The sequence below is a fragment of the Arvicanthis niloticus genome, chromosome 1 (assembly GCF_011762505.2).
Source record: "Arvicanthis niloticus isolate mArvNil1 chromosome 1, mArvNil1.pat.X, whole genome shotgun sequence".
Taxonomy (NCBI): domain Eukaryota; kingdom Metazoa; phylum Chordata; class Mammalia; order Rodentia; family Muridae; genus Arvicanthis; species Arvicanthis niloticus.
The window spans coordinates 11,759,985-11,787,492 of record NC_047658.1 but is presented as its reverse complement, the minus strand read 5'-3'; the positions used below and the strand labels follow the sequence as shown (position 1 = coordinate 11,787,492).

Genomic DNA, 27,508 nt, shown 5'->3' with positions numbered 1-27,508 from the left:
GCTTGCTAGAGACACTACTTACTTGCCACAGTCTCTGAAGATACCCCTCCCCCATTGTCCTGCCCTCCCCCAGTGCAGTGAATCTTGGTTGGCTACCTTGGAGCCTACCTTTTCCTTTGTGTATAAACTTGAACTCACATGCCAATGAGTGTGAGGCCAGAGGTCAACCTCAACCTTAAGGGTATTTGTGTGGGTGTGTGCTATGCACATGTGTGGAGGTCAGAGTGAAGACCCCCATACTCGGGAGACCCTTCCTCAAGTCTCCGGAAATCTCGACCACCCAAAGATCACAAGAAACCATACCTGGATGCAATCAGCAGAGGCTTTATTAGGGAAGTGAGCCGGCGGTCAAAACTACAAGCTCTTTAGCTCCAAGAGCAAGGTTTTGGCCTAGAGTGGTGGGTTAAAGGGTCTTTTAGAGCATGGGGTGGGGAAAGGAAGGCATTTTCGCACACTTACACATGAATGGTTGCATTTTCGCTCGCTTACACATGATTGGTTGTTTTACAAATTTTGAACATAGCACTGGGAAGACCAAGGGAGGGGTAACCAAGAACAGTGGAACATTTCAGAGAATCTAGCCCAAATGATCTAGAGTCATGTGAAAATCACTCTGCACACTCATTCTTCTCAAAAATGTGGTTTTTACCATGCTATTGTGTCCTATCCTGCCATTTACCAACTATTTCAGATTAACTATCTTCCTGCTATAGCCCCACCTAGGTGGCAGCATCTTTTATCTGTGGTCAGGAATGTGTCTTCCTGCCTTGGGCCTCCCCCACCCATAGGTGGGAGAGGCTTGAGGAATGTAATCCAGCAAGTGTCCTTCACCTGGAATGTGAAGGCCTGAAATCTTATTTTCAGTTCCGAGTTCTGTAAGGCAAAAAATCTACACATATTTCATAAAATGGCCTTTATAATTTTTCACTCTACACCGCCTCCTCCTTCTCTTCCTCCCCCTCCTCCTTTTCCTCTTCCTCCCCCATCCTTCTCCTCCCCACCCCCTCCTCCTTCTTCTTGCCCCCTTCCTGCCCCCTAGGGCAGTTTTATTGGAGGTTGAGAGGATAGAAAATTAGGCTAATTTGGAACGCAGGAGAACTGAAGCTGTTTTGCCTTCAGGCATGAGGGGCTAAATTCAAGTCTCCTCCCCAAGGAAGGAAAGAGTAGATGGATCACTGGGACTCAGTACTAGCTGGCTCGGCCTCATCCATAAGCTGCGACTCTGCAAGAGATGATGTCTCAAACAACACCAACCAAAGTGGGGTCCCAGGCTTGGTGGCAAGAGCCCTCCCTTTCTGCTGAGCCAAAAGTTGTCCTCTTGTAGAGTGACAACTTCTGTCTTCCTACTGCCTACTCCATCTTGCTCATCTCTCCAACACACATGATTCCTAAATCACAGTAGCACCTGCTACAGATGCTTGGGGGTCTTTCTTCTGGCTGCCGCGGGCTGGCCAACCTAGGACAGATGCTTCAAGTCTACCATTACTTAAGTTTCTGCTAAATCAGACTCTCTCTGTTTCCCTTCTCTACCACTCTTGGTGGGAAAAGGGGTCACAATGTAGTCCAGGCTGACATAGGACTCTGGCTTCTGCTTGCTCGTCTCTGGAATCCCAGGCGATTACCACTGTGCTGGCTCTGCTCTACAAAATGTCCCACTCTTCTCTTTTCTTCCAGCAAAACTTTTAATCCAACAATCTTATCACCTTCCCATCCCAGCAGCTTACATTCCCTGTGTGTTCCAAAATTTTCTTTCCTGGGAGACTGTCTTAGTGTTTCATTGCTATGAAGAGACCCACAACCAAGGTAACTCTTTTTGTTTTGTTTTGTTTTGTTTTGTTTTGTTTTCTGAGACAGGGTTTCTCTGTGTAGCCCTGGCTGTCAGAAATCCACCTGCCTCTGCCTTCCAAGTGCCAGGATTAAAGGCGTGTGCCACCACTGCTTAGCCCAAAGTAACTCTTAAATAGGACAACATTTAATTGGGGCTGGTTTACAGTTTCAGAGTTTTAGTCCATTATCATGACAGGAAGCAAGGCAGCGGGTAGGCAGACATGATTCTGGAGAAGCTGAGAGTTCTACATTTTAATCCTAAAACATCCAAGAAGAGACTCTCTCCCCCAGGGATCCAGGAGGGTCTCTTTGGCATTGGGTGGAGCCTGAGCATAGGAGCCTCAAAGCCTGCCCCCCACAGTGACACACTTCTTCCAAGAAGGCCACACCTCTTAATAGTGCCACTCCCTGGGCCATGCATATTCAAACCACCACAGGGACATAAACAATCCACATCTCTTTATGGTCCCATTGGCAAACTCAAGTCTAATCCCACCAAAGGCCAACCTGATTTAAAGTGGATTTAAAGTTTACTGACAGAGCAAGAGTGAGAGGTTGCTCGAGGGACCCCAAAGCTGCCACTCTAGAAGGTCTTCGACCCACATGGATGATGTTTGCTTCAGAGCTGCATACATGGATTTCCTCCTCAGCTAAACTTCTCCATCCTGAATGCCCCAGCACCTGCTGATAAACATCTCCCTCCCAGGCCAAGTAGACAGTTCTGTAAGTGGCTAAGAGGAGACTGGAGTCTCAGGTGAGGGTTCTATAACCCACCCTCTTGCAACTTCAACTGCTGATGCCTCTCACAAGCAAGCACTGCTGCTCTGATGAAGATGAAGGCCTTTCCCCCCGCCCCCATGATGACCATGCTCCACTGTGTTGCATGAGTACGGTTTGTTTTCATTTTTTTCTAAGATAGGATGTCTCTATGCAGCCCTGGCTATCCTGGAACTCAGGTGTGAGGCCTAAAGTTATATTTTAAGTTTTAAATTTTTGTGCTAAGAGATCTATAAAACAAAAATGCCTCTAACCTGTAAGCCCCACTCACCCAAGGACAGATCACTTTCTGGAATGCTGGGGGCTGTTTATGTAAGATACAAGCCGCACGTTCTAACTTCTGTAAACAAGGTTGTGTAGCTTGGAGTTTTGGCTCCTGGTGGGTCACATGCTTCCAGCCACCCGCCCAGGAACTCTTTGGACTCACAAATGAAACACACACACACACACACACACAAACACACACACACTTATTTTTGAAATGCTGTAGCTAGCTCAAAGGTTGGGCAGTTCTAATCCTCCACCTGGCTATCGTAGATTTTCCTCCAGTAATCCTGACTCAACACTCTCCAAATCTATGATCTATCTATGCTGCCCTGTTCCTTCTGGGCAGCTCCTTAGTCTTTGCTTCCCAAGACACTTCTGGGCATCCCTTAGGGGGCAGGGCCTGCATTTCTTCTCATCTACATTTAGAATGATTTTCCTTCTGCAACTCTAAATCTGATCCACCTCCTTCCGAATCATGGTGATCCTCCTCTCCTGTGTTCTAGCCCACACAAATCTAAGAGTCCCAGCTTGTCTCCCTGTGCCCAACCATTGGCCACTGGCATCTCTATTGATCAATCAAAAACCAATTGGGAACAAGGACATGCAGGTTCCTGATTAAATCTAAGCATTAGAACCAATCCCCAACAAAGTTGTCAGCCACAACTGCAAAGGATGTGCTTGGTCATCCATAGGTGATAGGTATGTAGGCAGAAAGTAAGACTGGACAAAGGTGGGAAGTTTGTAGCCTTGTGAGACTCATCTTTATAAGAACCTGACAATCCCAGGAAACCTGTATCCATTGTCCTGGCCAGTTTTTATAAAGCGTGCTTCAAGTTCAGCTCAGAAATTGTGATAGTGGTCTTATTCTCATCCAGTTGGATTAGTACCAGGTTGGCCTTGAACCAAGAGATTTGCTTACCTCTGCCTGCCAAGTGCTGGTATTAAAGTCATGCATCACCACACCCAGCTTGGTGTAACGGTTCTGAAAGGTGTGTTTGACTCAACTCTTCCTTGTGACATGGAATCTTCAGATGCTGGACATTAGATGGCCCAGATTTTTCCATTTTCCATTACTGAAGTGAAGGATCTGGTGCAGACTAACCTGACAACATTTTGGAGGCTTGCTAGGAGCCTGCCCTGTCTTAGATTGGGTGCTGAAGTAGGTCACAGAGTGGAAACACAGGCCCAAAGGATGATCCTTGGCCTGTTAGGAAACTTAATTCTTACTGTTCTGTGCTTCACTAAGTGATGAAGACTTAACTCTTTCTTACTGTTCTGTGCTAAAAACTTAACTCTTTATTACTTCATTAAGTGCTGGGGAAATTTAACTCTTTGTTTCTCTTATTATTTACTTTCTAATTCTCTGTGCTTGATTAAGCGCTGGAAAACCTAATTCTTATTTATAGACTACTTTATAATTCTCCGTCATTAACATATGCTATATAGCAACGTGAGCTCAGCACAGGACTTAATGCTAAGGCTCAGTGAGAGGGGCGGCCTGGAACGATGAACTTAGTGAAACAGGAAAAGAAAGTCATACTTGCAGAAAGAAAATATACATTTATACACACACAGTGATACATTCACATTTTTTGGTGAACCTGACCACCTGTCTCATCCACTCCACAAGTATTCATGCATATTTACATACATATACCTATATTTACATATATATAAATATATATAAACATATATATATATTTTTTGATGGATGGAGGAAAAGCCCCCACAAGCAGGTTTCACTGATCAAGTGCCAGCACAGAAAGAACACACTCATTCTGGATGAAAAATACACTCCAACCTTTATTGCTTAGAGAGAGAGAAAACTTCTACCTTTTTAGTAAGAAAAAAATCCCTGTCCTTGTCAGTAAGAAGAAACTTGCTGTTAAGAAAAAAAAAAAACCTGTCTCGTGGAAATAAAAGGCCTACCTACTCTCTGTTCTTTCTTTTCTCTCCCCCTCCCCTTCCTCTCACCCCCTCCCCCTGCTGTCTGTTCTCTGTTTTCCCCAGTTTATGACCTTTAGTTATGAGATAAATGATTTTATAGCCACCCTAAAAGGAATGTTTTCCCTGAACATACTGTTGGGAGCCGCAGTGAGCATGTCAACATTCGCCATTCCAAGATGGCGCGGACATCCTGTCCTCCCACTAGTAAACAACTGACTGCGAAGGTGCAAAAGGCAGAAAGTGCGCCAAAGTCACTGCCCATCCCGGGGCGTAATATGGGGTGATGAGTGAACAGCCAATCAGAAGTGAATACGTCACTCTAGGGTGTATTTAAGATGTGCCTCTTCCTGTCTTTCCGTCTTTCCGCTTCTGCTGTTACAAGTAAAGCCTCAATTGTAGTAATACCCGATCACTGCCTCCGTGTCCTTTTTCGAGGGCGAAGGGAACACGAGAGGCGCGCGGAACAACATACATCTGTTTCAAGCTTCATTTACCTGGAGAAAATCTGCTCACTAGGGTGGGCTAATGCCTAGGGATCGCTATGCTATTTAATAACATCAGGAAAGGCATCATGACGATCAGTTCTGAGATGAACTCTAAAAGCCTTGTAACTTTAGAGTTTATCCATCTCAGCCATGTAAAACGATGGGCCATCTTCAGAAAATCACCTACATTTTCCGGCTCTCCTAGATGGCTTCTGACAGTAGGCTGAAGGGCATGGTGCTGGTCTCAGTTTGGCTTTGGTGAAGGCCTCATGGCTGGGTCACATTGCAGTAATGGCAAGTGTGTGTGTGTGTGTGTGTGTGTGTGTAGAGACAACAAGCCACACTGCTGCACAGAAAGCCAGCAAGGGGCCAGTGTCCTCTGGTCTCCTCCAGCATCACAACTCTCACTGACCTTAAAGATCTCTTGAAGGCCTCACTGCCTCCCAGTACAGCCACTCCAGGATGCCATGCCTTCAACACATGAAGCCTGGAACACATAAAACCATGGAGAAGCACACAGGCCATCTGAACACAGCAAAAGTGCTTTCCGAGTTCAGGCCTCTATTCATTAAGTTCAATGTGTCTCAAATTCTTCCCACTGTAACGAGAAGATTATTTGTGACTTGCCGGGGTGGGGCACAAGAGAGAGCAGAGAGAGCAGAATGAAAAGTAGGCATGGTGTGTTCACTTAGTACCTGAATTTCAGCCCCAGGCCCCAGGAAGTGTAGGGAGTGTACAGAGGCTCACAGGGTCACCAACTCTCAATAAGTCATCCTATGACAATCCGCAAGGGACTGGGAGAACTAGCAGGGAGAGCCAACGTCACAGTGTTGGGAACAGAAGCCCATGTATCCAGGTGCCACCAGAAGCAGGGTCCTGCCTTTTTCTTCTAATTCTGTGCTGGGAACAGCTCAAGGGCCTGTGCATGCAAAGACATGCTCTGCCACTGAGATATGCCCAGGCCATGCCTATCACTGTGTTCCAGGTAACATGGTTCCCCTTGGGAGGAGCCTGTTAACCCCTTCCCTGCCTCCAATCACACTCCCCATCACTGTCGCTCCCTTTTTGTTGTAAATATATTATATATATATATATATATACACACACACACATATATATTATATATAATATGCTATATATGTATATATGGTATATGTATATATGTTAATATGTTATATATATATATATATATATATATATATATATATATATATAACGTTTATGTATAATTTATGAGCCTGGGTGTTTTGGCTGCACGAGCCTTTGATAGACATTTTAAGATCCAAATCAAGACAGCCAGAGAACCCCATTTTTCAGCCATGCAGCACTTGCTGACAGTAGAGAAAGCAGCACAAACAGGAAACAGACTTGTCACTTCTTTAATTGCATAAGCTAAGATGGCACTTCTGATCTTCACACTCTTCTGTGTGGGTCACCATGAAAACCAAAGTCACCTTCTGTGTCTTATAGTGGCGCATCCGGACCCAGAAACACTTCCGGTTTTGGAGATCACTGGGATGAAATGGACAAGGTCCTTGCCGGAGTCCCAGCTCACCTCCACGAAGCACCAGCTGATTCTGGTGCTGATCCTCTGTGCTTGTGTCTGGTCCTTCTGCAGCAGCCTCCTGTAGATTCAGGACATACCAGCCCCTCCATGAAGTGCCCATGGTCTCTCCAGTCCTGTAGGTTGTCTGCCCCTCTACAGCCGTGCTTTCTCTGTTTTGTTAGCCCATCTGTGTGCTGAGAGCTCAGCTCATGGCCTGTTTCCTATAAGACCCAGCATGAAGTGGGACAGTGCACATGAACTGTACCACCTGTACCCCTCCCTGGTCACAAGGTGGCCCTGGGGATGCCCCGCTTGGATGTCTTATGAAGCAGCAGCACAGGGTAGAAGAGTGTTCTTACAGAGAGGAGGAAGGCATTCTCTGGGTTGGGACAATAGCCCTGTTCTAGTGTTCCAGCTGACAATGACAAGCCCTGCCCAGCATGACGCTTGCTTTACTGTCTATAGATTTTGGGACAGTGAGTGTAAAGCCCTTTGACAAGACATCAGAGTTATCTGCTAGGTCACCTCCTAGGGAGAAGTCACATAGCTTAAACCCAGCCACCTCTTTCTGCTTGTGCCTGCTCCTCACTACGCAGCCGATAGGCACCACACAGCATCTCCATTTCTTCCGGGCCTTTCTCAGCCGCCCGGCTAGCAGTGTTGAGATGATGGGCATTGCAGAGCCAGCTCAGGGGCAGCAAGCAGAGGCTGCATCTCACCAAACATGTGGCAGGTCATTAAAGGAAACTATGGAGAGGTGTGTGGCGGGTCACTCCTGTGATCCCAGCACTCGGGAGGGAAAGGCATGAAGGCTAGCCTGGGCTGCTCAGGGAGACCCTGCCTCAGAAAATAGGGCTAGGGTACAGCTCAGAAGCCTACGTGCCCCACATGTATAGACCTCTGGGTTCAATACCTAGTGGTGTGTGTGTGTGTGTGTGTGTGTGTGTGTGTGTGTGTGTGAGAGAGAGAGAGAGAGAAAGAGACTGACTAAAACCAAAGAAACATAGAAAAGCATTTGATGCCTGGGCGGATTTATTTCTTTCTTGTCTATGACACTCAGTGGCTTCCATGGGCCTCCTTGTGAAACTGGCCCTCCTGGGGACAGAAGCCATCCACCAGCCCGCAGGAAACAGACACCTCAGACAAGAGGTCTATGCCACAGACTCCCCCAGACTCTGGCGGTTGATGGTAGCAGGAAGCTGCATGTCACCATAGCTGAAATCATGGCCAATCAGCAGGTCTCCCTGAGAGAGGCGGCTCAAGTAGGTGTCCTGAGGAGCTGTGACATGCTGTGTGCCTCTCCTCTCCAGGGTGGCCTGCAGAAGGCCCCGCATCCTTCTGTTCTCCTTGGCAGTGGACTCCAGAACCATTTCAAGCTCACCTTCCATATTTCTGGAAAAGGAGGAGAGAGGATGAAAACAGCAGCTGAACCAGTTGGGGCCACAGGATGGCCCAGTTAGTCAAGGATGTGAGTTTGGACCCTTGGAGCTTGCTGATCCACTAGCCAAGCCAGCTGGAGGGCTCTGGGCCCTGTGAGACCATGCCTCAAAAAACAGGGGAGAGGGATTGTGGAAGATCCTGATGTCAACTTCTGGTCTCCACATGTGCGCACATGTGCCAGCACACATGTGTAAACACACACACACACACACACTTCTTAAAAAAGAAATGTCACTATCCTGTGTGAGTTCTGAAGCAGTAAGATCTCCAGTGATGGATGTTTAAGGTCCAAGGGCCAGGGGAGAGGATTTTGAAGGTTGCACCGCAAAGAATCATAGTGAAGGAGAATAAGGTCAAAAAAACCAATTACTAGATACTGATTTATTTAGTGATTCACTTAAAGCACTGCCTTTCAAGCACGATTTCACATGTGACCTGGAGCAGAATGACCTGGAGAAACAGAATGGGCTATTGCCCTTAACAACCTGCCAACTGCCAACTGCCTCATATGCGTCTGTCAAATCTTGCTTGCCCACTCCAGTGTGTAGCTTTAGAATATAAATGGGAATGCAAACAGCACCCAGGATGGAGGCCTTGCAGGAGCTGACCTGGCTCTGGTCCCCTGTTGACATGTCCCTGGTGTAGAATGCTTATTCCAGGAAGGTTCCCACGATCGGTGAGGTGACAGGTGTAACCACGCTGAGCTGATCTCATGGTGTGCACTGGTGTTGAGCATCACACGGACCCACCGATCTGTACCGTTAGGTGATGCACACCATGCTGGTGAGTTACCATGTGCTGTGAGAGAGAACTGGCTCCCATTGCAGCCCCATCCCTGCCAGTCTCAAGGTGTCCTCCAAAGGCCCCTGTCTGGGCCAGGCTGGCCTTTGACTATGTGACCAGGAGAAGAACCCAGGGTGACAATGCTGTGCCCTTGCAAACAAAGGCCATTTTGTTTGGACCCTTGGAGCTGGAAGGGGAGCCATTTCTAACAGATATGACCACATCCACCCCATGACACACAAGTGCTTGCCATGGGGAAGACAAGAGAAAGGTTGTGAACTCCAGCTAGATCTCTTGCCTTCCCCACCCAGCTCCTGCTGGGTGCTGTGAACATGCATCTGATGATGTCACCTCTGTTGTTGCTGTTCGTTCTTTCACTTGGAAGTCTCCCTTGAGGGGACTCTGCCCTGCACAGGACTCCAGCTGGCCACCTCACCCAGTTTCCGTGGCATATTTGGAATACTCACTATAACATCTGTCGGCCTGCCTATCTATCTGCCTGCTACCTCATATCTGCCCTATTGCTATTAACTCCTTTACTGTGGCTTGCTATATGCTTAATAAACTCAGTCTGGCTGTGGGAGATCATTCCCTGGACCACACAGAACCAATTATTATGTCAATTAAAAATAATGACCAATGAGTTCGAGACCAGCCTGGTCTACAGAGAGAGCTCCAGGACAGTCAGGACTACACAGAGAAACCCTGTCTTGGAAAAAACCAAAAACCAAAAACCAAAAACCAAAAACCAAAAACCAAAAACCAAAACCAAACCAAACAAACAAAAAACAAAACAAAACAAAACAAAACAAAAACAAACCCCAAAACAAGGACCAAAAGGAAATAAGTGAAAAGAGATCTTATGCATATCACACATAGACCATAAAGCTATGAATTGAATATTAAGAAAATTAAAACATGTATGCATAAATGTTCAGTCTCAAATCCCGAGACAAATAGCTCAGGTGCTTATTTAACATATCAGAGCGGACCTGCCCACTAGGTTCTCCCAGCATCCCTCAGTAACTACCTGTTACAGGGCATACCCTGCCCCTACCCTAAAGGCGCCCTTACCTCGGCTGCCCTTCCCTGTATAATCCAGCCACTTTGGTTACTCACCCCTTTTTGTAACCTCACCCTCTTGGCTGCTGTACCTGATCCCCTTCCTTCCCCCTCCCCCTCTCCTCACGTGGCTCAGGGTCATGACCTCTGAACTCTCCCAGATGTGTCTGCCTCTGGCTCTGCTATCTGTTTATTCACAATAAACCTTCTCCTCCACCAAAGCTAGGAGCAGTCACGTCCTTTCTTTGTTTCCTTCTTTCTTTCTTTTTCTTTTTAAGATTTATTTATTTATTTTATGTATGAGTACACTGTAGCTGTCTTCAAACACACCCATTACAGATGGTTGTGAGCCACCATGTGTGTCAGGAGCCATAATGGGACAAGCTAATAACTAGTAGGTGATCATCCTGAAATGGCCTGCTTCGGATTATTATATAATCTGCGACAGGTGCGTCCTTATTAAGCAAGGCTATGAGGGATTCATTTTAGGAAAGATTCCTGCTATTAATATGCTTTTCTGTTATTTTTATTAAACATATATAACAATCACTTAAGTAACAGCACATCCCTCTGGAGCAGATCTCTGCAGATCCACGAAGATGTACTGTCTTGTAGTGATGCTATATAGACAAATAGATGACTCCTTAAGCCTTAATGATGACCCTATAAGAATTCTTAAAATTATAACAATGATTATCAAGCTCTTTTATAGTGGGACTGCTATTAGGTCCTTTTCTGATAGTCAAAACTGTGATGAGAACTCTGCCAGTCTCCCAAGTGTCACCAGTTAATTGCTTTTAGATAGGAACCAGATTTCTCCTACTCAGAGCACATTCCAAGAGGTTGTAAAACAATCAACCAAAGGTCATAAAAAGGGAGCTTTTTGTTACAGGTGCTAGAACAGAAGATAATACATTGACTGGGTTTATCTATGTAAAACTTCACTAATAACTTAGCTATGGTTTTAAACCTTCAGTGAGCCTGTGGAGCTAGATAGGTGATGGATGTTTAGCCAGATAATTATTCCTAATAAATATGCATGTAAACATTTTATGTTGTAAGCTTCTATTTTTCAATTTATGATTTGATTTTTTATGTGAACTTGTGATGAACTTTGTAACATGCAATCATGTATTCTGAAAGATGTTTAAGTGCTGAGGACAAGGAAAAGAGTAAGAACTGAGCTGTGAGAGGGAACTGAGCTGAGGAGTTTTTAGACAGAACACTCTTTAGGCAGAACTGAACTCAAGGAGAACTTAGAAGCATAGGCATAGCTTTGAAAGAAAAGGTATCGAGAGTAAGAGCATCGTAGTAGTTTCAGAGCAGGAGGAGAGGCAAGATTAGAAGGAGAGTGCAGAGTGGAGTAACTTAGAAACAATAAGGTAACATAAAAATGAAGAGAGCTATGTGCAGAATGCAGAGGGAAAGAGGAAAAAGAAGAAGCTGCAGAGAGCAGAGGGAGCAGGCAGGCTTCTCCTAACCATGGCACAGAACAGGTCCTTTCTTAGTAACAAACAGGCTTAGTCTTATTAAAAGGAACAAAGCTTTTTCTTTCTCTATGCAATAAAGATTGGAGTTCATTTTTCATTCAGAATGAGTGAGTTCTTTCTGCACAGGTGCTTGGTCTTTTGCTCCATATGCATGTGTAAGTATGGATGTGTGTGTATGTAATTGTGAAAATGCATGCGCGTGTGTGTATGTAATTGTGAGAATGTATGCATGTGTGTAAGTATGTAATTGTGAGAATGCATGCATGTGTGCGTGTAAGCATGTAATTGTGAGAATGCATGCACGTGTGTGTAAGTATGTAATTGTGAGAATGTATGCATGTGTGCATGTAAGCATGTAATTGTGAGAATGCATGCACGTGTGTGTAAGTATGTAATTGGAAGAATGTATGCAAGCTGGGCCCAACTGGTTTGAATGGAAGTGCATAAATGAGCATGCATAAATCATGAATCTGTATATGAACTTATGTGAGTTTATGCATATTTGCTTGTATAAAAGTTTTTCCTTCTGTGAGTGTTACTGTCTTCTCCTGATTCAATAGAAGTTTATTGCTCCAAACTTCCCCCAGCCTGACAAGTAAGAGGCATCATGACAAAAGGGAAAGGCTGTAGCAGTTAATCCTTTACTTACTCTCCTGCTGTTTTAGGATGAGGTGCTAAGTGCCAGAGACTCAGGATCACAGAAGGCAGGTCAGCTACAGTAGCATAGTAACTTAGATAAGTAAACTTTTTATTATACAGCAACCCTAAATATCTCATAAGACAAAGTTTACCCCCAATCTCATAAGACCAAGTCTTACCCTTCACCATGCTCTTCCCCCTCCGCTGCCTCAAGAACCGACAAGAAAGAAGACCCCCAAGAAAGAAGCCCAACACTGAGCACTGATGAAGAGAAAATTAAATAGAAACTGAGCACAAAATAAACAGACAAAACACTGAAAACATCAACCAGGAAAGTGAACAGATAGAAACTTTGAAAGGAACCAAGTACCAAAGGTACTCACCGAGAGTGCCTGACCGCCACTGAACCGGAGTTCCACAAGGATGCTGGGAAGCAGTGAGACACACATACACACACAGACACATGCACATAAACACAGACACACCTGCACACAAGCACTCACACACAGACACATGCACTCACACAGACACACATGCACACAAGCACTGATGCACAGACACACATGCACATGTGCACACTGGAGAGATGGCCCAGTGACTAAGAGCACTTGCTGTGTAATCACGAGGGCTGGGGTTTGGATCCCAGCCCCACGTAAGAAGCCGGACACCCGAAACACACTTATAACTCCAACTCCTAGGATGGCAAAAGATGGGATCGTGGGGCGAGCTGGCTTCCAGCCTATCAGAGAAAATGCAAGCCCCAGAATCAGGGAGAGACCCTGCGCAAAAGAACAGATGCAGAATGACAGAGAAGTCACGAGATGTGCTTCTGGAGGCGCTCCTGCGTGATGCTCCCGCACCTACCTTTTCTGCTGCAGAGCCTCATCCAGGACCTCCTGCTTTTCCTGCAGCATCCGATGCAGGTGCTTCACCTCCTTCTGGTACTGAGCTGCTTTGCCAGCAAAGTCCTCCTGCTGTTCTATTAGGCGGTGATGGATGTCCCCCAGCTTCAGCGCTGCCTGCTTTTTGTACCCCTGTAGGAGAGGGACTTGGTGAACAAGGAGTGTTGCCTCTTAGAAGTCAGAGCCCACTCACTGACTGAGTGTGCCTCAGCCAGTGCTGACCTGGAAGGCAAGTCTGGATCTTAAGAAGACGGAAAGACCAGGTACTTGGGTGGAGTGCTTGCCAGGCACTCACACAAAGCCCTGGATTTGATCTCTAGCAATGTGTAAAACTGGGTGTGCTGATGGGTGCCTGTAATCCCAGCACTTGGGAGACAGGGGCAAAGATGAGTTTAGGGCCACTTGGGATACAGTGAGACTCTGACTCAAGAAAACAAAATTAAAAAGAGATACAAAAGAATTTGGGGCAAAACCAAACCAAAACAAAACAAATGGCTCAGTGGTTAAGAGCACAGAGGACCCAAGTTCAGTTCCCAGTGCCCACGTCGGCAGCTCACATCCACCAGTACTCCAGCCCCAGGGCATCTGATGCCCTCCTCTGACTTCTAAGGGCATCGGCACTCACATGCACATTCCCACATATACACACACACTTACATAAAAGCAAATTAAACATAAAATATCTGCATCACAGAACCAATTGGATGTTTTTGCAAATTAATCTACTTCTCCAAATTTTTGTTTGTTTTGTTTTTGAGGCACAGCCTGAAGTAGCCCAGGTTGGCTTCAAATTCCCTATGTAGGTGAGGGGGATATGAACTCTGGCTCCTTCGGCCTCCCCCCCCCCCCCGCACCCCCCTTGGGTTGGGATTGCAGGTGTGCACCATCAAATCCAACTCTATCCAGAGCTGAGGATCAAACTCAGGGCCTCATGCATGCTAGGCAAACTCTATCCAGGGAACCACATGCCCAGCCCCCAGCCCCATGTCTGCAATGTTCACGGGCAATCCTTTCATCAGCTGCTGTCTTCTGATCTCTATAGTACCAGGCATGCATATGGTATACATACATACATACACTCAGATGAACACTCATTCACATATAATAAAAATAAAGAACCTCTCTCTCTCTCTCTCTCTCTCTCTCTCTCTCTCTCTCTCTCTCTCTCTCATACAGCTTTTACATTTCCAGGTTTAAAAAAACTTTTTTAAAAAAAATATTCTTTGCTGTGACATCACTGAACCCTAGAACCTGCAGATTTCTCTGAGTTTTCTAACTGCATGGTGCTTTTCTGTGCAGCAAACCACAGGTTATTATTTAAGGAGGTACAAGGTGCTGCCTGCCAGCAAAGCCGGCATGGCTTTTCTCCTTGCGTGAGACAGACACGCCACACACAGACTTGTCCTTTGGAAGCTCCGTTTCCCATGGGAAGACAGGGTGGTGCGCGATGGCCTTACCTTTACCCTCTCCTCCAGCTTGCCCAGGCGAATGTTGCCTTTCAGGATTTTGTTGAGGACCCCATGCTTCTCGCTCTCTAGACACTGAGCCTGAGGAGAGGGTGCAAACACAAACATTACTTTAGCTAACACACAAAGTCTTAGGAATTGCTCTGATTGTAACCCATTGTCACAGCACTTGCCTAGCATTTGTGAGGCCCTGGGTTCAATCCCTAGATAAACACACACACACACACACACACACACACACAGCTCCACTCTGTCTGTGTGTGTTCTATATTTTAATTCTTCCTGTCTCGCTTTTGGCCCCCTCACTCCCTGAGGGGCTGTGGGCAGAGCTTGGACAAGGACTAAGGACCAACAAGGAGAGATGCCCACACTGGACATTTCTCATGGGTAGAAAAGGAGGACCTGGGGCCTCAGACCTGGCTGTTTAGAGCTTCAGAACACTGCTGTCTCCTAGCTGTGGTGGTTTGAATGAGAAGTGATGCCCCACAGACTCAGGCATTTGAACTTGGTCCCTAGTGAGGGAAGTTATGGAAGTTTTAGGAGGTGGAGCCTTGTTGCAGGAAGTATGTCACTGGGTGTGAGTTCTGAGAGTTTATACCCTCACCCCACTCCAGTTCACTCTCTGCTTCCTGTGTGAGAATGTGATCTCCCAGCTCCTGCTCTGGCTGCCTGCTGCCATTATAGACTCTTCCTTTGAAACCATAAACAAACCAAACTCTTGAGTCCATAAGTAGCTTTGGTCACGACTCTTTCAATGGTACTCAAGGAATAAGCACTGTGATAAAAGCAGGCTTGTATCTTGGCTAATTGGATCACAACAAAACCTAAGGGAATAATAGAAACACACAACGTTCTTCTCAGACCAATATGGCAGACAGCATATCCAAGAGGGACGTCATCTAAAGCCAAGCCGTCTGCATTGACACCCAGATGGGAAACACACCATTAAGGGTTTCAGCTGCTATGGTATGGGACACCTTCCTCCTAAGGTGCCTAGGGGTAGCAGTTGGACTTTCTAGAAAGGAAAGGTCTGACTGAGAAAGTTAAACAACTTTTCCCAGACACAGGAAGCAGCATCCAATTGTCAGTTACCATGTCCATTCCTCAGACTACCGTGCCTCCCTCAGAAAAGTGCAAACGGAAGTAGATGAAAGCAAATGGGGAACGGGAGAGTAACACGTGTCCCTGGGGGTCAGTAGTCACTGCCCAGAGCAGAGTGGAGCCTTCCGTAAAGGCTGAGAGGGCCATGAGACAAGCAGGAAGTCAGTTTCACCCCATGTGGGTGATACAACACCCCCTCCAGCGGGGGGTGGGGGGAAGAGCCCCACCAGTTCCATAGCCCCCTCCTCCCCAGGGTGGGACATCAGAGGTCCTGCAGAGTGGAGCCAAGCACATGATAGCACCCCTGCCCACATCCAGTACTGACTCATGGTCTGGGTCTCAGGCATTACAAAGTTGGCTAAATTTACAACTTTTAACTATTTACACAGAGAGTATGTGGCTTCCACTGTGTTTCCACGCCTGGTCTGCAAAGCTGAGGTGTGGGTCTGAAGGGGCCATCTGAAGTCAGAAAGAATTTCCACTGCACCACAAAAGACTGGGGATCAGATCCCAGGGACAGGGGTCCCCACGTGTCCTGCCCTGGAGGTAAGGATTTAGATTTACTGTGACCCTGTGTGGAGGGTGGGTGCTGGCAGAGAAGGCACTCTACACAAGCAGTTTTGCTCTGCACCTTCCAACAGGTTTTTACCGGCTCAGCAGTCCAGTGGGCGGGTGGAGGGAAGGGGCAATTGGTGCGGTGCCAGGAAACACCAGCTCATTCAGCACTGTGGCCGGGACAGCAACTTTTCAGAAGAAGCCAGAGTCAGATCTGAGTGGCTTCACACTGGGTCAAAGTCAGGAGAGCCTTGGAGATTGCCCGTGATGGGGCCTGTGAGATGGCTCAGTGGGTACCCAGTACAACAGACAGACTGTCACCTGTCTGCCACTCATGTGCAGTGGCACACATGCCACTGACTCACCCCTGCACAACCATAATCATAATCAATTACATTTTTAAGTTGCCAGTAATGTTCCCGGAGACTTGCTGGAGCCCTGCCAGCTACTGTCACATTGTGAAAAAAATGCTTTGTGACACTGAGTACAGACAATATCAAGACACGTCCAATTAGCATTTATTTTATTAAAAGTAAGTAGCCACACCCCCTCAACTCCCCTCTACTACTTCTTCTATAAGCAGGGGCTAAGACGGCTGCCCACTGCCCTGGGGAGGGACTGCCCAGCACTTCCAGCATCCCCTCCTCCCCTCATCTCTGCCTTTCATGATGCTCCCTGTGTCTCTGCCAAGACACTCATTAACCTCCTCTGCCTTCTAACTCAACATGCCAGCCACTGAGAGGTAGAAAACCCACGCATGCTTAGACGCAGGGGAGTGTTGTGTCCAAAACACGTGGAAGAGAAAATTCAAATAAGTAAGAAGGCTCGTAAGAAACATCACCTGGAAGTCCGCCCCTTGGAGGCAACTCACTGTCAGAGCTTGGGGGAATCTACCAGACATTTCTGAACGCACATGGCTTGACACAGAGAGCAGCTGTCTTCTCCGACCACACAATCTGCTGCAGACATCTTTTTGAATCAGTGTGGAAGTGTCTAGAACCGTGCCAGGTTCTTGCTGGCTGTGCGCTTCTCCAGCATCTAGGACACCGATAATCGACTTAATTCCCTTCCCTGCTACCACACCTGGGGTGATCTCTACCTAATGCCGGAGGCTTGCTCCAGCCCTCCCTCAGTGCTGGGAACCAAACCCAGGGCCCTGCACACACGGGGCATGCATTGACGACCTCACTGCACCCCCAGCACTGCCTGTAATTATTAGGACGAGTGTGTAGGTAGGAACTGCTCAGGCAGTGACTGCAGGGGAGGTACAGATGCCTCGCCCTGCTGCTGTGTGACAGACATGAGCGCTGCCCCATACTTCACCTTCTAAAATAATGTTTGCTATTATTTAGAATTTCTGGTTTTCTTTAAAATATGTTTTGCTTGTGCTATAATCTCAAGTATTTGGGAGGCTATGGCAGGAGGATCACAAGTTTGAGGCCAGCCTTGGCTACGCAGCAATACCTTGCCTCAAAATAAATAACTAATTCTTGCCCATGGGTAAAACATAAAATCTCAGAGAATTTGGAAGTGTGGTTAATATATTAAAGAATTAAGTTTTTTTTATAATAAACTTGCTAAAAAAAAGTCTTGAAGGCACATTTGTATATAAAGCTTAAGTCTGCATAACTTAACCCTGTCTCGAAAAACAAAAAACAAAACCAAAAAAAAGTCTGCATAACTTTGAGGAAACTCACCAAATACTTAAGACTGTCTCTTTCCTTGGTGACATTCTCTGCCAAGCCCACCAGGTTTGCCAGGTACTGGTGAGCAGACATCTCCTTCCCCATAGCTTTTTCTACTTGTTTTCTAAGGACATCAATTTTCTTTTGGTATCGCCTGCAGAGGGCCCCAGTGGTGGGGAAAAAAACCAAACCTGTGAGCATAGGCTTGGGCAGAGTGAATATATGTATACAAAACCAGAATACATACATACACACATACATACATACACACACATACACACATATATACACACATATATGAACACACATATCATATATATATGTATATATACATACTCACAAAATGCCAAGCAATAAATTAGCTAATTAATTTTCTCCTAACTTTTTGACTCATGTTCTAAAAGATATTTTTGAAAATGAGATCCAGATACAAAGGTGGGAGGGGATGTGCTGGTGTGTGTGTGTGTCTGTGTGTGTGTGTCTGTGTGTGTGTCTGTGTGTGTGTGTATCTGTGTGTGTGTGTCTGTGTGTGTGTGTGTGTCTGTGTGTGTGTCTGTGTGTCTGTGTGTGTGTGTGTCTGTCTGTCTGTCTGTGTGTGTGTGTGTCTGTGTGTGTGTCTGTGTGTTTGTGTGTGTGTGTAAGTGGGAAGGGAGGAATTGGGGTGGAGATGGTCAAGACCAAATGTATATGTGCACACATGTATGCACATGTGTATGCACAATGTATATGGCGTTATCAAAGATTCTCTAAAAATGATAAGTAAATAAATGTCTGTGTATTAAAAACAAAAAGAAAAAAGAAAAAAGAGACTGGAATACAGTAAGAGGAAAACAGGATTTGGGGCGAGGTTAGGAGACACCTAGAGCCCAGGGCTACCATGTGGTTATCAATATCTGAACCATGGACTTGAGAACTATAGATCCACAGAAATGCTTTTGCTATACTGATACTCTGGTATCTGTCCCTTTGTCATTAGTTCCCATCTTATTGCCCCATCAGAGAAAGAAAAGATAAAGAAAATAAAATGGAGATAAAAAGGAAATGAAATGCTTTTCAAGCATCACACACACACACACACACACACACACACACACACACACGCACACACACGCACAGGTACCTGTTGGCCTTGCGTGTGCGCTCCAGCTCGGCCTCTAGCGCTCTGTTCCTGGTGGCCCAGCTGCTCTTCTCCAGAAGCAGGCTCTTCTTCTGCACCTGCAGGGCTGTCAGCTTTGCCATCAGCTCCTCCATCTCAGCACTGTCTTTCTCTTCTTCCTTCTGCAACTGGCTGAAGGATGAGAAATGGCAGACACATAGGTACAGTGGCACACGCATGTGTACAGTGCATCTCTGCACAGTGCACCATAGGTAAAGGAAGCCTGTGTACAGTGTTGTGGGCACAGTACACCTGAGTACAGTGTTGTGGGCACAGTACACCTGAGTACAGTGTTGTGGGCACAGTACACCTGAGTACAGTGTTGTGGGCACAGTACACCTGAGTACAGTGTTGTGGGCACAGTACACCCGCATTCAGTGTTGTGCACATAGTACACCCTGTGTACAGCGTACCTTGGGTACAGTGTACTCATGTAAAATCAAGTGGCACTAAAAGGACACAGATGACCAGTGGCCAGATTCTAGGGCCTGGTGGATACCCAAAAACAAAGAGCAGCAACAACAAACAAAAATAAAACAGCTCTGTTCACTCTGCAAGATCACGCAGAGGACTCAAGCAACCTTTGTCCACTCTGCATTTTAGCACACAGAGGGCTCAAGCAACCTCTGTCCACTCTGCATTTTAGCACACAGAGGGCTCAGGCAAGCTTGGAGAGATGTGACACTCTCACCTTTTTAGTTCATTGACAATTGATGTGTGGACATCCACCGCAATCTTGCTATCCAGCTGTGTTTTGAGCTCTCGGCATCTGGCCTGCAAGCTCTCCAGCTGCTCCTTGCTCTCCACGAGCTGTTTTTCCTGCTCCTGCGTCTTTGCCTCCAGGAGCACAAGTTGTTTGGTCAGCTTAGAAACTGGAAAGATACAAGATAAAGATTTGGCACAGAAGACTGATTAAAATATAAGTTTTAACCAGGCATGGTGATACACTCAGGGTCTGAGGCGGGAGAATCACAAGTTCTGGCTAGGCTAGGCCACATAGTGAGATCCTATCTCAAAAACCTGTCCTTTAAAAAGTAGGGAGGGCTGGAGAGATGGCTCAGTGGTTAAGAGCAGTGACTGCTCTTCTAGAAATCCTGAGTTCAATTCCCAGCAACAACAGAGTGGCTCACAACCATCTGTGATGGGATCCGATGCCCTCTTCTGGTTTGTCTGAAGACAGTGACAACGTACTTGTATACATAAAATAAATAATAAAAAAAAAATCTGTGTTTTTTTTTTTTTTTTTTAAAGGGAGAAGCCAGGCTGTGGTGAGTTCTATCTCTGAGTTCAAGGCCAGCCTGGTCTACAAAGCAAGTTTATGGACAGCCAAGGCTACACAGAAAAATTCTGTCTTGAAAAAAACACAAAACAAAACTAAAACCAACAAGAACAAAGAAAGGAGGTCGGGCTGTGTGGTGTTTGCCTAGCGTGCATAAGGCCCTAGATTAATTACTTAAAAAAAAAAAAAATCAGTCAGCTTACAAAACCAGTCCTCTAACACTCAGGATGTAGCTCAGCCGATAAAGGCTTGTACGGGATGCATGAAGTCCTGGGTTCAGTCCCCAGCACTGCATACAAAAACAAACAGAATACGGGGACCTGGGGGAACATGGCTGCCATCCAGCATTTGGGAGGCAGAGGCAGGAGGATCAGAGGTTCATGCTCATTCTTAGCTGAACAGTGACTTTTGAGGCCACATAGACTTTGTTTCAAAAAACAACCAAAAATACAAAAAAACTGAAAAAAAAAAATCCTCTGGAGAATTTTAAGTTAATACCAAAGGGCTTATACACAGAAATTGTTTTCCCTGTGTTAAGCATTCAGTTAATATGACATTAACATTAACACACATGACACCAACTGTCCACATCGGCAGATTCCACAGCTGACTCAATCAATGTGGACTGGAGATAATCGGGGAGAAGACTTGCACCTGGGGATGACGACATAGCTCAGTAGGTGAAGTTCTAGCCCCAGAACCCGTGAAAGAAAGCCAGGCATGGTGGGGCACACTTGTAATCTCAGCATTGAGGCAGGTGGAGCTCAGAGGGCTCACCACACACACACACACACACACACACACACACACACACACACACACACAGATGGGGATGGAGAGAGCCTGCATCTACACAAAACATACACAGATTCTTCTTTATCATCTTTTTTTGGTTGTTGTCTTTTTGTTTTTTGTTTTTTCGAGACAGGGTTTCTCTGTGTAGTCCTGGCTGTCCTGGAACTCACTCTGTAGATCAGGCTGGCCTCGAACTCAGAAATCCGCCTGCCTCTGCCTCCCAAGTGCTGGGATTAAAGGCATGCGCCACCACCACCCAGCCTTCTTTATCATCTTAACTTAGACAACCTGTCCTAATTATTTACAGAGCATTTATATCATGTTAGGCTTAAATTAATCTAGAGATGATTTTTGGTATATGGGAGGATCTGTGTAGGTTTTTTGTGGATACCACAGAATTTTATATAAGGACGTGTAAGTTCATGTATTTGAGTATCCACTGTGTGTGTGTTCCTGTCTGTTTATCTGCCTATAGCCCATCCTCTCTGGGTTCTTTAAGACTTTACTATGGCTTGCTGTAATATCTAAAGAGACATAAATCTAACCTTCAAGACTCTCACTTCCCAAAGACTTCAGTGTCAAGTCACACATAGATGTGTAAGCATGTGTCATGACTTGTCTGTAACTGAGAGAATTTCAGCATGAGCATAGGCATCACTCTAATGAGATATTCCCTGGGCACATGATGACACTGCCACTGGGATACACAATGGGTAAAGCTTTAAGCCCTCCACTCTCTGACAGTTTGGAGTAGAACAGAGTGAGCAGCTAGTCCAGGAAACTGAGAAGAACGTGGTGAGTGGGCTCAGTTATAGGTCAGAGGGCCTGGGCCTTCAGGCTTCCTGTAGCAAGTTCGTGGAGGGACTTCTCTCTGGACTCTGTGAACACAGCTTGGTTGTCGGCACCTGGAACCCAGGCTCAGTAGCTTCAGCTGCAACAGAGGCCAGTGGTGAACTCCTCAGTGTATGCAGAGCAGAAGAACTAGGGAGGCTCACAGGGATGGGGAAGACAGCCTGTTTAAGACTCCTGTCCTGTGACTCCTGTCTTCAAGGAGTAAAGAGGGGGAGTATGCCACTATTGGGGGGGGGTGTATTTGGTTTTAATCAAAGCAAGAGGAAAAAACCCTCTTAGCCTGGCTCACTTTGAAGAAGATTGTCATTGCTATGATGGCTACAGGGAGAGACACACTGGGAGAAGGGATGTTCACGGGACGTCCTGGAGGACTACAGAGATTTAACCTCTGATGTCCTTAGTGGCGGTACACACCTGTTACCCTTGCATTGGGGAGGTACAGGTGGGAGGGCTATGATTTCAAAGGCTCTCTGAGCTCGATGGCACTTCTGAGTCAACCTGGACTTCAGAGCAGACCCTGTCTCAGAACCCTAGGGTTAGGGATGTCTGGTGATCTGAATACAAATGGCCCCCATAGGCTCATATATGTGACTGCTTAGTCACCAGGGTTAGAAGGATTAGGAGGCTGGGGGAAATGTGTCCTGGGGTTGGGCTTTGAGATTTCAAAAGTCCATGCCAGGTCCAGTCTGTATCTGTCTCTGTCTGTCTGTCTGTCTGTCCGTCTGTCTCTCTACCTGTAAATCAAGTCATAAAGCTCTCAGCTACTGCTCTAGCACCATGTACATGCCACCATGCTTCCCGTCATGATGATGACTGGCTAACCTCTGAAACTACAAGCCAGCCTCCAATTATGTATGTTCTTTTTTTTTGTTTTGTTTTGTTTTGTTTGTTTTTTTGAGACAAGGTTTCTCTGTGTAGCCCTGGCTGTCCTGGAACTCACTCTGTAGACCAGGCTGGCCTCGAACTCAGAAATCCGCCTGCCTCTGCCTCCCAAGTGCTGGGATTAAAGGCGTGTGCCACCACCGCCCGGCATGTGAGTTCTTTTATGATTTGCCTTGGTCTCGGTGTCTCTTCACAGCAATAGAACAGTGACTAGAACTGGCTGTAACTCAATGCAAAAGTGCCTGTTTGCATGCAGAGGGTGACAGACGCTGGGGAATGGGAAACAGAAAAGTTCTACTTTCTTGTGCAGGCAATAAATATCTGGGGAAAGGAGACGTTGGGTTGTTTCAAATGCTTCATTCTGTAATCTCTTTAACCTCTCAGGTGCTATCCTACCCTAAAGCCACTTCAGCTGACCCTACGAGGGATCTGAGAACACATGGGCTGACTGTGGCTGCACCAACTTACAACTCTGGAATATGCCGCCCTGCCCGTTTTCTAGAACGTCACCATCACTCACCATCTTGGAGGTGTGCCTGGTGGGTGTCCCTGGCTTTTGTTTGCTGGATCTCCAACTGCTCTATCAACAGTTTGTTCTCATCTAGAACCAGCTCTGCTTGAGTCTGAAGCTGCCTCCTGCAATTGATTCAAAAGATCAAACACTGGCCTTGGGTTTGAGAGATCAGAGAAATATGCCACAATATGAGTCAACACCTGGGCACATTATAGCAAATGCTGCCACGTGCAGCAAACAGGGGACAGGGCAGCAATGATGCCTGAGTGACGGACACATCAGCTACTGTGTGCAGTGACAACTGGCATCCATACAAAGGCAGAGGGAGACTGCCTCGTGCATGATACTCAGGTGAGATGGCCTCAAAATGGCCAGTTTCACTTCCTACACTAAAGCCTCCAATCCCTGCACCCAAATAATTGCTCTGCAATCCACATGACATTTTTGGATGCCGTAAGGTCTCCGTTTTTACTTTGAAACCATTCATTCATAATCAGTAGCAGCTGCTTATGGCAGCCACACTTAACAAGTCCCAGCATTCCTGAGGCTGAGGCAAGGGGACTGCTTGAGTCCAGGACTTGAGGGCAAGTCTAGACAACATTGTGAGACTCAGATCTCACAAGCAGTAAAAATAAAGGGCTGGAGAGATGGCTCAACGGTCAGAAGCGCTGGCTACTCTTCTAGAGGACTTGGGCTCGATTCCTAGCACCCATATGGCAGCTCACGCCACCTGTAACTCTGTTTCCAGGACATCTGATGCTCTCTTCTGGTCTCCAAGGACACCAGGTACTCACATGGTACACAGACAAAATAACCACACACATTTAAAAAGCTTTTCATAATAAATAAATAACCTTTAAAAGCCAACAACAACAAAACCCCAGGTATGGTGCAGCTAGCCTAGAGCCTCGGCATTTGTGAAACTGAGGCAGGGGGAGCTCTGCAGCAGGCCAGTCTGGACTACAATGAGGCTACTAAAAATATAATAATAATGATAATGATAATAATAATAATAATAATAATAATAATAATAATGTTTTGTTGGTATCTCTGAAAGACAGAAAGGGAGTGGATCAGATGTAAGGTAGGGGGAAATAAAATAATAAATAATAAGAATAAGCCAGGAAAAAAAAAATCCAACATATTAGATGGCTTTGAAATACTGTCTTAAACTTATATACAAGTACCCGGCCTCACTTTCTCCATGAGAAAGCCCCTTATTTATGCGGGGCATTGTAAATCGTGTATCAGTCCAACTTTCAAAACTGAAAACTACTACTGGGATGAGCTGAAGGACCTTAGCTGTTGCACCATTAAATGTTTACTGTCCGAGTTGGAGAGATGGCTCAGAAGTTAAGAGCACTGGCTGCTCTTCCAGAGGTCCTGAGTTCAATTCCCAGAAACTACATGGTGGCTCACAACCATCTGTAATGAGATCTGGTGCCCTCTTCTGGATTGCAGGCATATATGCAAGTAGAATGCTGTATACATAATAAATAAGTCTTAAAAAAAAAAAAAAGTAAAAAAAAGTTTACTGCCTGCACTCGGTACACCATACAGCAGAAAACCAAGTGGCAGAAGAGACAAAGGTGGGTGAAGCCACACCGGGCCTGGGTGGCCAGTCCCAGAGAGCCGAGGCTGAGCTCACTGGGAGCAGGCTGTGCACGGGCTGCAGAGACTGGGTAGCACTGGAAACAGTGCGGGAAAGCGGAGGCTTCATCAGGCAGCCTTAGCCTGGGCTTCCTGTTCCCAAGCCATCATTTGGTTTGACTTCTGTTTGCAATGCTTACAGACTGAACTCAGGGCCTTAGTTGGGAACAAAGTGCTCTACTGAGCTACAGGCCCGGGGATATATTTTTAAATCTTTGTATTCTTTTTGTTTGTTTTTGAGACAGGGTTCACTGACCTGGAACTCCCTATGTAGGCCAAGCTGGCCTCCACTCACATAAATCTTCCTGCTTCTGTCTGAGTGCTGGGATTAAAAGTTGCACTACCACACCTGGTGCTGCCTTCCCCCCCCTCCCCCGAAATTAATCATCAATAAAATATCTATCTAAAGCTAGATGCAGTGGAAGCCAAGCGCTCGGAAAGATGAAGGACTTCAGAGTTCAAGGTGAGTTTAGAGCTGGAGCCACACTGCGACCTGTCTTCAAAGCCAGGGTTCGGGATTCAGTGGGAGAGCAGAGTCCCTGAGCTCCTTCCTCAGTCCTTCAAAAAATAAAAATGAAAAATCTAAAGTCCAATTTAGAAGAGTTTACTGAGGTTGTATTTTATGTGTTAGAGATTCTCCCTTTTTAAAATTTTTATAAACTGCTGGGCAGTGGTGGCAGGTGCCTTTAACCCCAGCGCTCGGGAGCAGAGGCAGATAGATCTCTGTGAGTTTGAGGCTAGCCTGGTCTACAGAGTGAGTTCCAGGATAGCCAGGGCTACACAGTAAAACTCTGTCTCGAAAAACAAAACACAAAAACAAAAAAATCTATTTATTTTACTATTTGAAAGCCTTGCAAAACCAAATAAAACTATGACACACCAAAAAACAAAAACAAAAACAAAACAAAACCATGTGGATAAGTGGAGTGGGCAAGAATTATTACAGATAGAAAGCTAATGGTTCTTGTTCTAATTCTGTCCTGGTGTTTTTGGTTTTGGCTGGTGGATAACTGCATAAAATACACTGGATACAGAAAAGTACACTTCTGTTTCTGTAATGTCACGATGCTGTTCCTCTAGTGTGTAGGTTAGCAAACGCCACTTGCCATTCATCGATGGTGACCGGGCTTCTCTTAGTTAACTCTCGGTGCAAGCCTTCGTTTTCCTTCACGATTTCTTGGACTCGCAGCCTAAAGGTTTTCATTTCCTCCTGAAATAAGAAGCATGGATGTTGTCACACACACACACACACGCAGTCTCCGCTGTGCTGCGTTGCTCAGCGTGCAGAGGGCAGAGGCGTGCTCCAGCACCGTGTTCCAGAGCCCCTCCCCACGTGCCCTCAGGAGCACCGTTTCCTGAGAGAATATTCCAAGTCACCCCAGTGTCACTGTGCACTGGGACAAAGAACTTTGAGGTTTAAGTAGTAGACTACTAATGATGTCACTTTGCGATAAGTGCCAAATACCTGAAAGCTTAAAGGAAGGATAAAATAAGTCAGACGACTAGAGACTGGAAAGTTTTCTTTATCTAGACTTTAGAGGGCAAATTGAAAAGATACTGTTTGTTTTGTTTTGTTTTGTTTTGTTTTGTTTTTCCAAACAGGGTTTCTCTGTGTAATCCTGGCTGTCCTATACCTTGCTCCATAAGTAAATTGGAGTTTTATGTTAAAAAAAGTATTTTAGGTCCTTTGGTCCTAGACGAAAGCTTCTGTGAGTAGGCAAGTGTGTTAGTGCAGGGGTTTCCTAATCTTGTCTGTGCATAGCACAGACACCCCCAGCTCAGTGGCATCAGCGTGGTCAGCCAGACACCCTGATGTATGCACCTTGGCAGATATGGGCTCCTGACCCGGGCCTCCCTGCAGTGTCCCAGCTGGCAGTTGGTGTCTTGTGGAGACCTTGGGTGTCCACACTTCCTCAGAAATGCATTGAAATGGTCTCTTGTTCACTGATTTGCAGTGCTGGGGTGAGCCTATGGCTCTGTGCACACTAGGCAGGAGCCACGCCCCCAGGCGTTTATCTCGTACAGAGGCATGCCCGCACCTTTCCCTCCTCTCGTCTCACTCCAGGACACACTCATTTGCTGCTGGCAGTCTACATGGCTATTTGCTTGTTTGTTTGTTTATAACTGTCTTGCCAAGCTGAAGCCATTGGGATAGCTGTTTGTTTTTTATTGAGTTTTACTGGAACACAGCCCCACCCACCACTGGCATCTAGGACTGCCAACCTACTACTACAACAGCAGATTGAGCATCTGTGAACAGAAACTACACGCCCACAAAGCCTGCAATGTTTATTAGCAGGTCCTTATAGAAAACATGGATGACCCTTAATTTAAAAGAGCACCCAAATGGAAATTTTATTATTGATTTTTGATCAGTGAATTCAAGATAATTTATGCTCTTAAAAATC

General features: G+C 46.0%; 1 protein-coding gene across 3 annotated transcripts in view; it reads right to left on the bottom strand.

Moving 5' to 3' along the window:
* Positions 1–7,863: 7,863 nt before the first annotated feature.
* The window catches only part of Cep89 (centrosomal protein 89), a 47,063-nt gene continuing 27,418 nt past the window's right edge, over positions 7,864–27,508 (bottom strand). For 2 of the 3 annotated variants that reach the window (XM_034524584.2, XM_076932209.1), the window contains exons 12-19: positions 26,207–26,310; positions 23,457–23,572; positions 19,820–20,000; positions 19,093–19,260; positions 17,985–18,126; positions 14,623–14,712; positions 13,128–13,297; positions 7,864–8,241 (exon numbers count right to left, since the gene is read on the bottom strand). In XM_034524584.2, the coding sequence (XP_034380475.1) occupies positions 8,001–8,241; positions 13,128–13,297; positions 14,623–14,712; positions 17,985–18,126; positions 19,093–19,260; positions 19,820–20,000; positions 23,457–23,572; positions 26,207–26,310 (1,212 nt within the window). In that variant the 3' untranslated portion in view covers positions 7,864–8,000. Of the gene's footprint in view, positions 8,242–13,127; positions 13,298–14,622; positions 14,713–17,128; positions 17,326–17,984; positions 18,127–19,092; positions 19,261–19,819; positions 20,001–23,456; positions 23,573–26,206; positions 26,311–27,508 lie in introns of all 3 variants that reach the window. The other variant, XR_004608828.2, reaches the window with a different exon arrangement.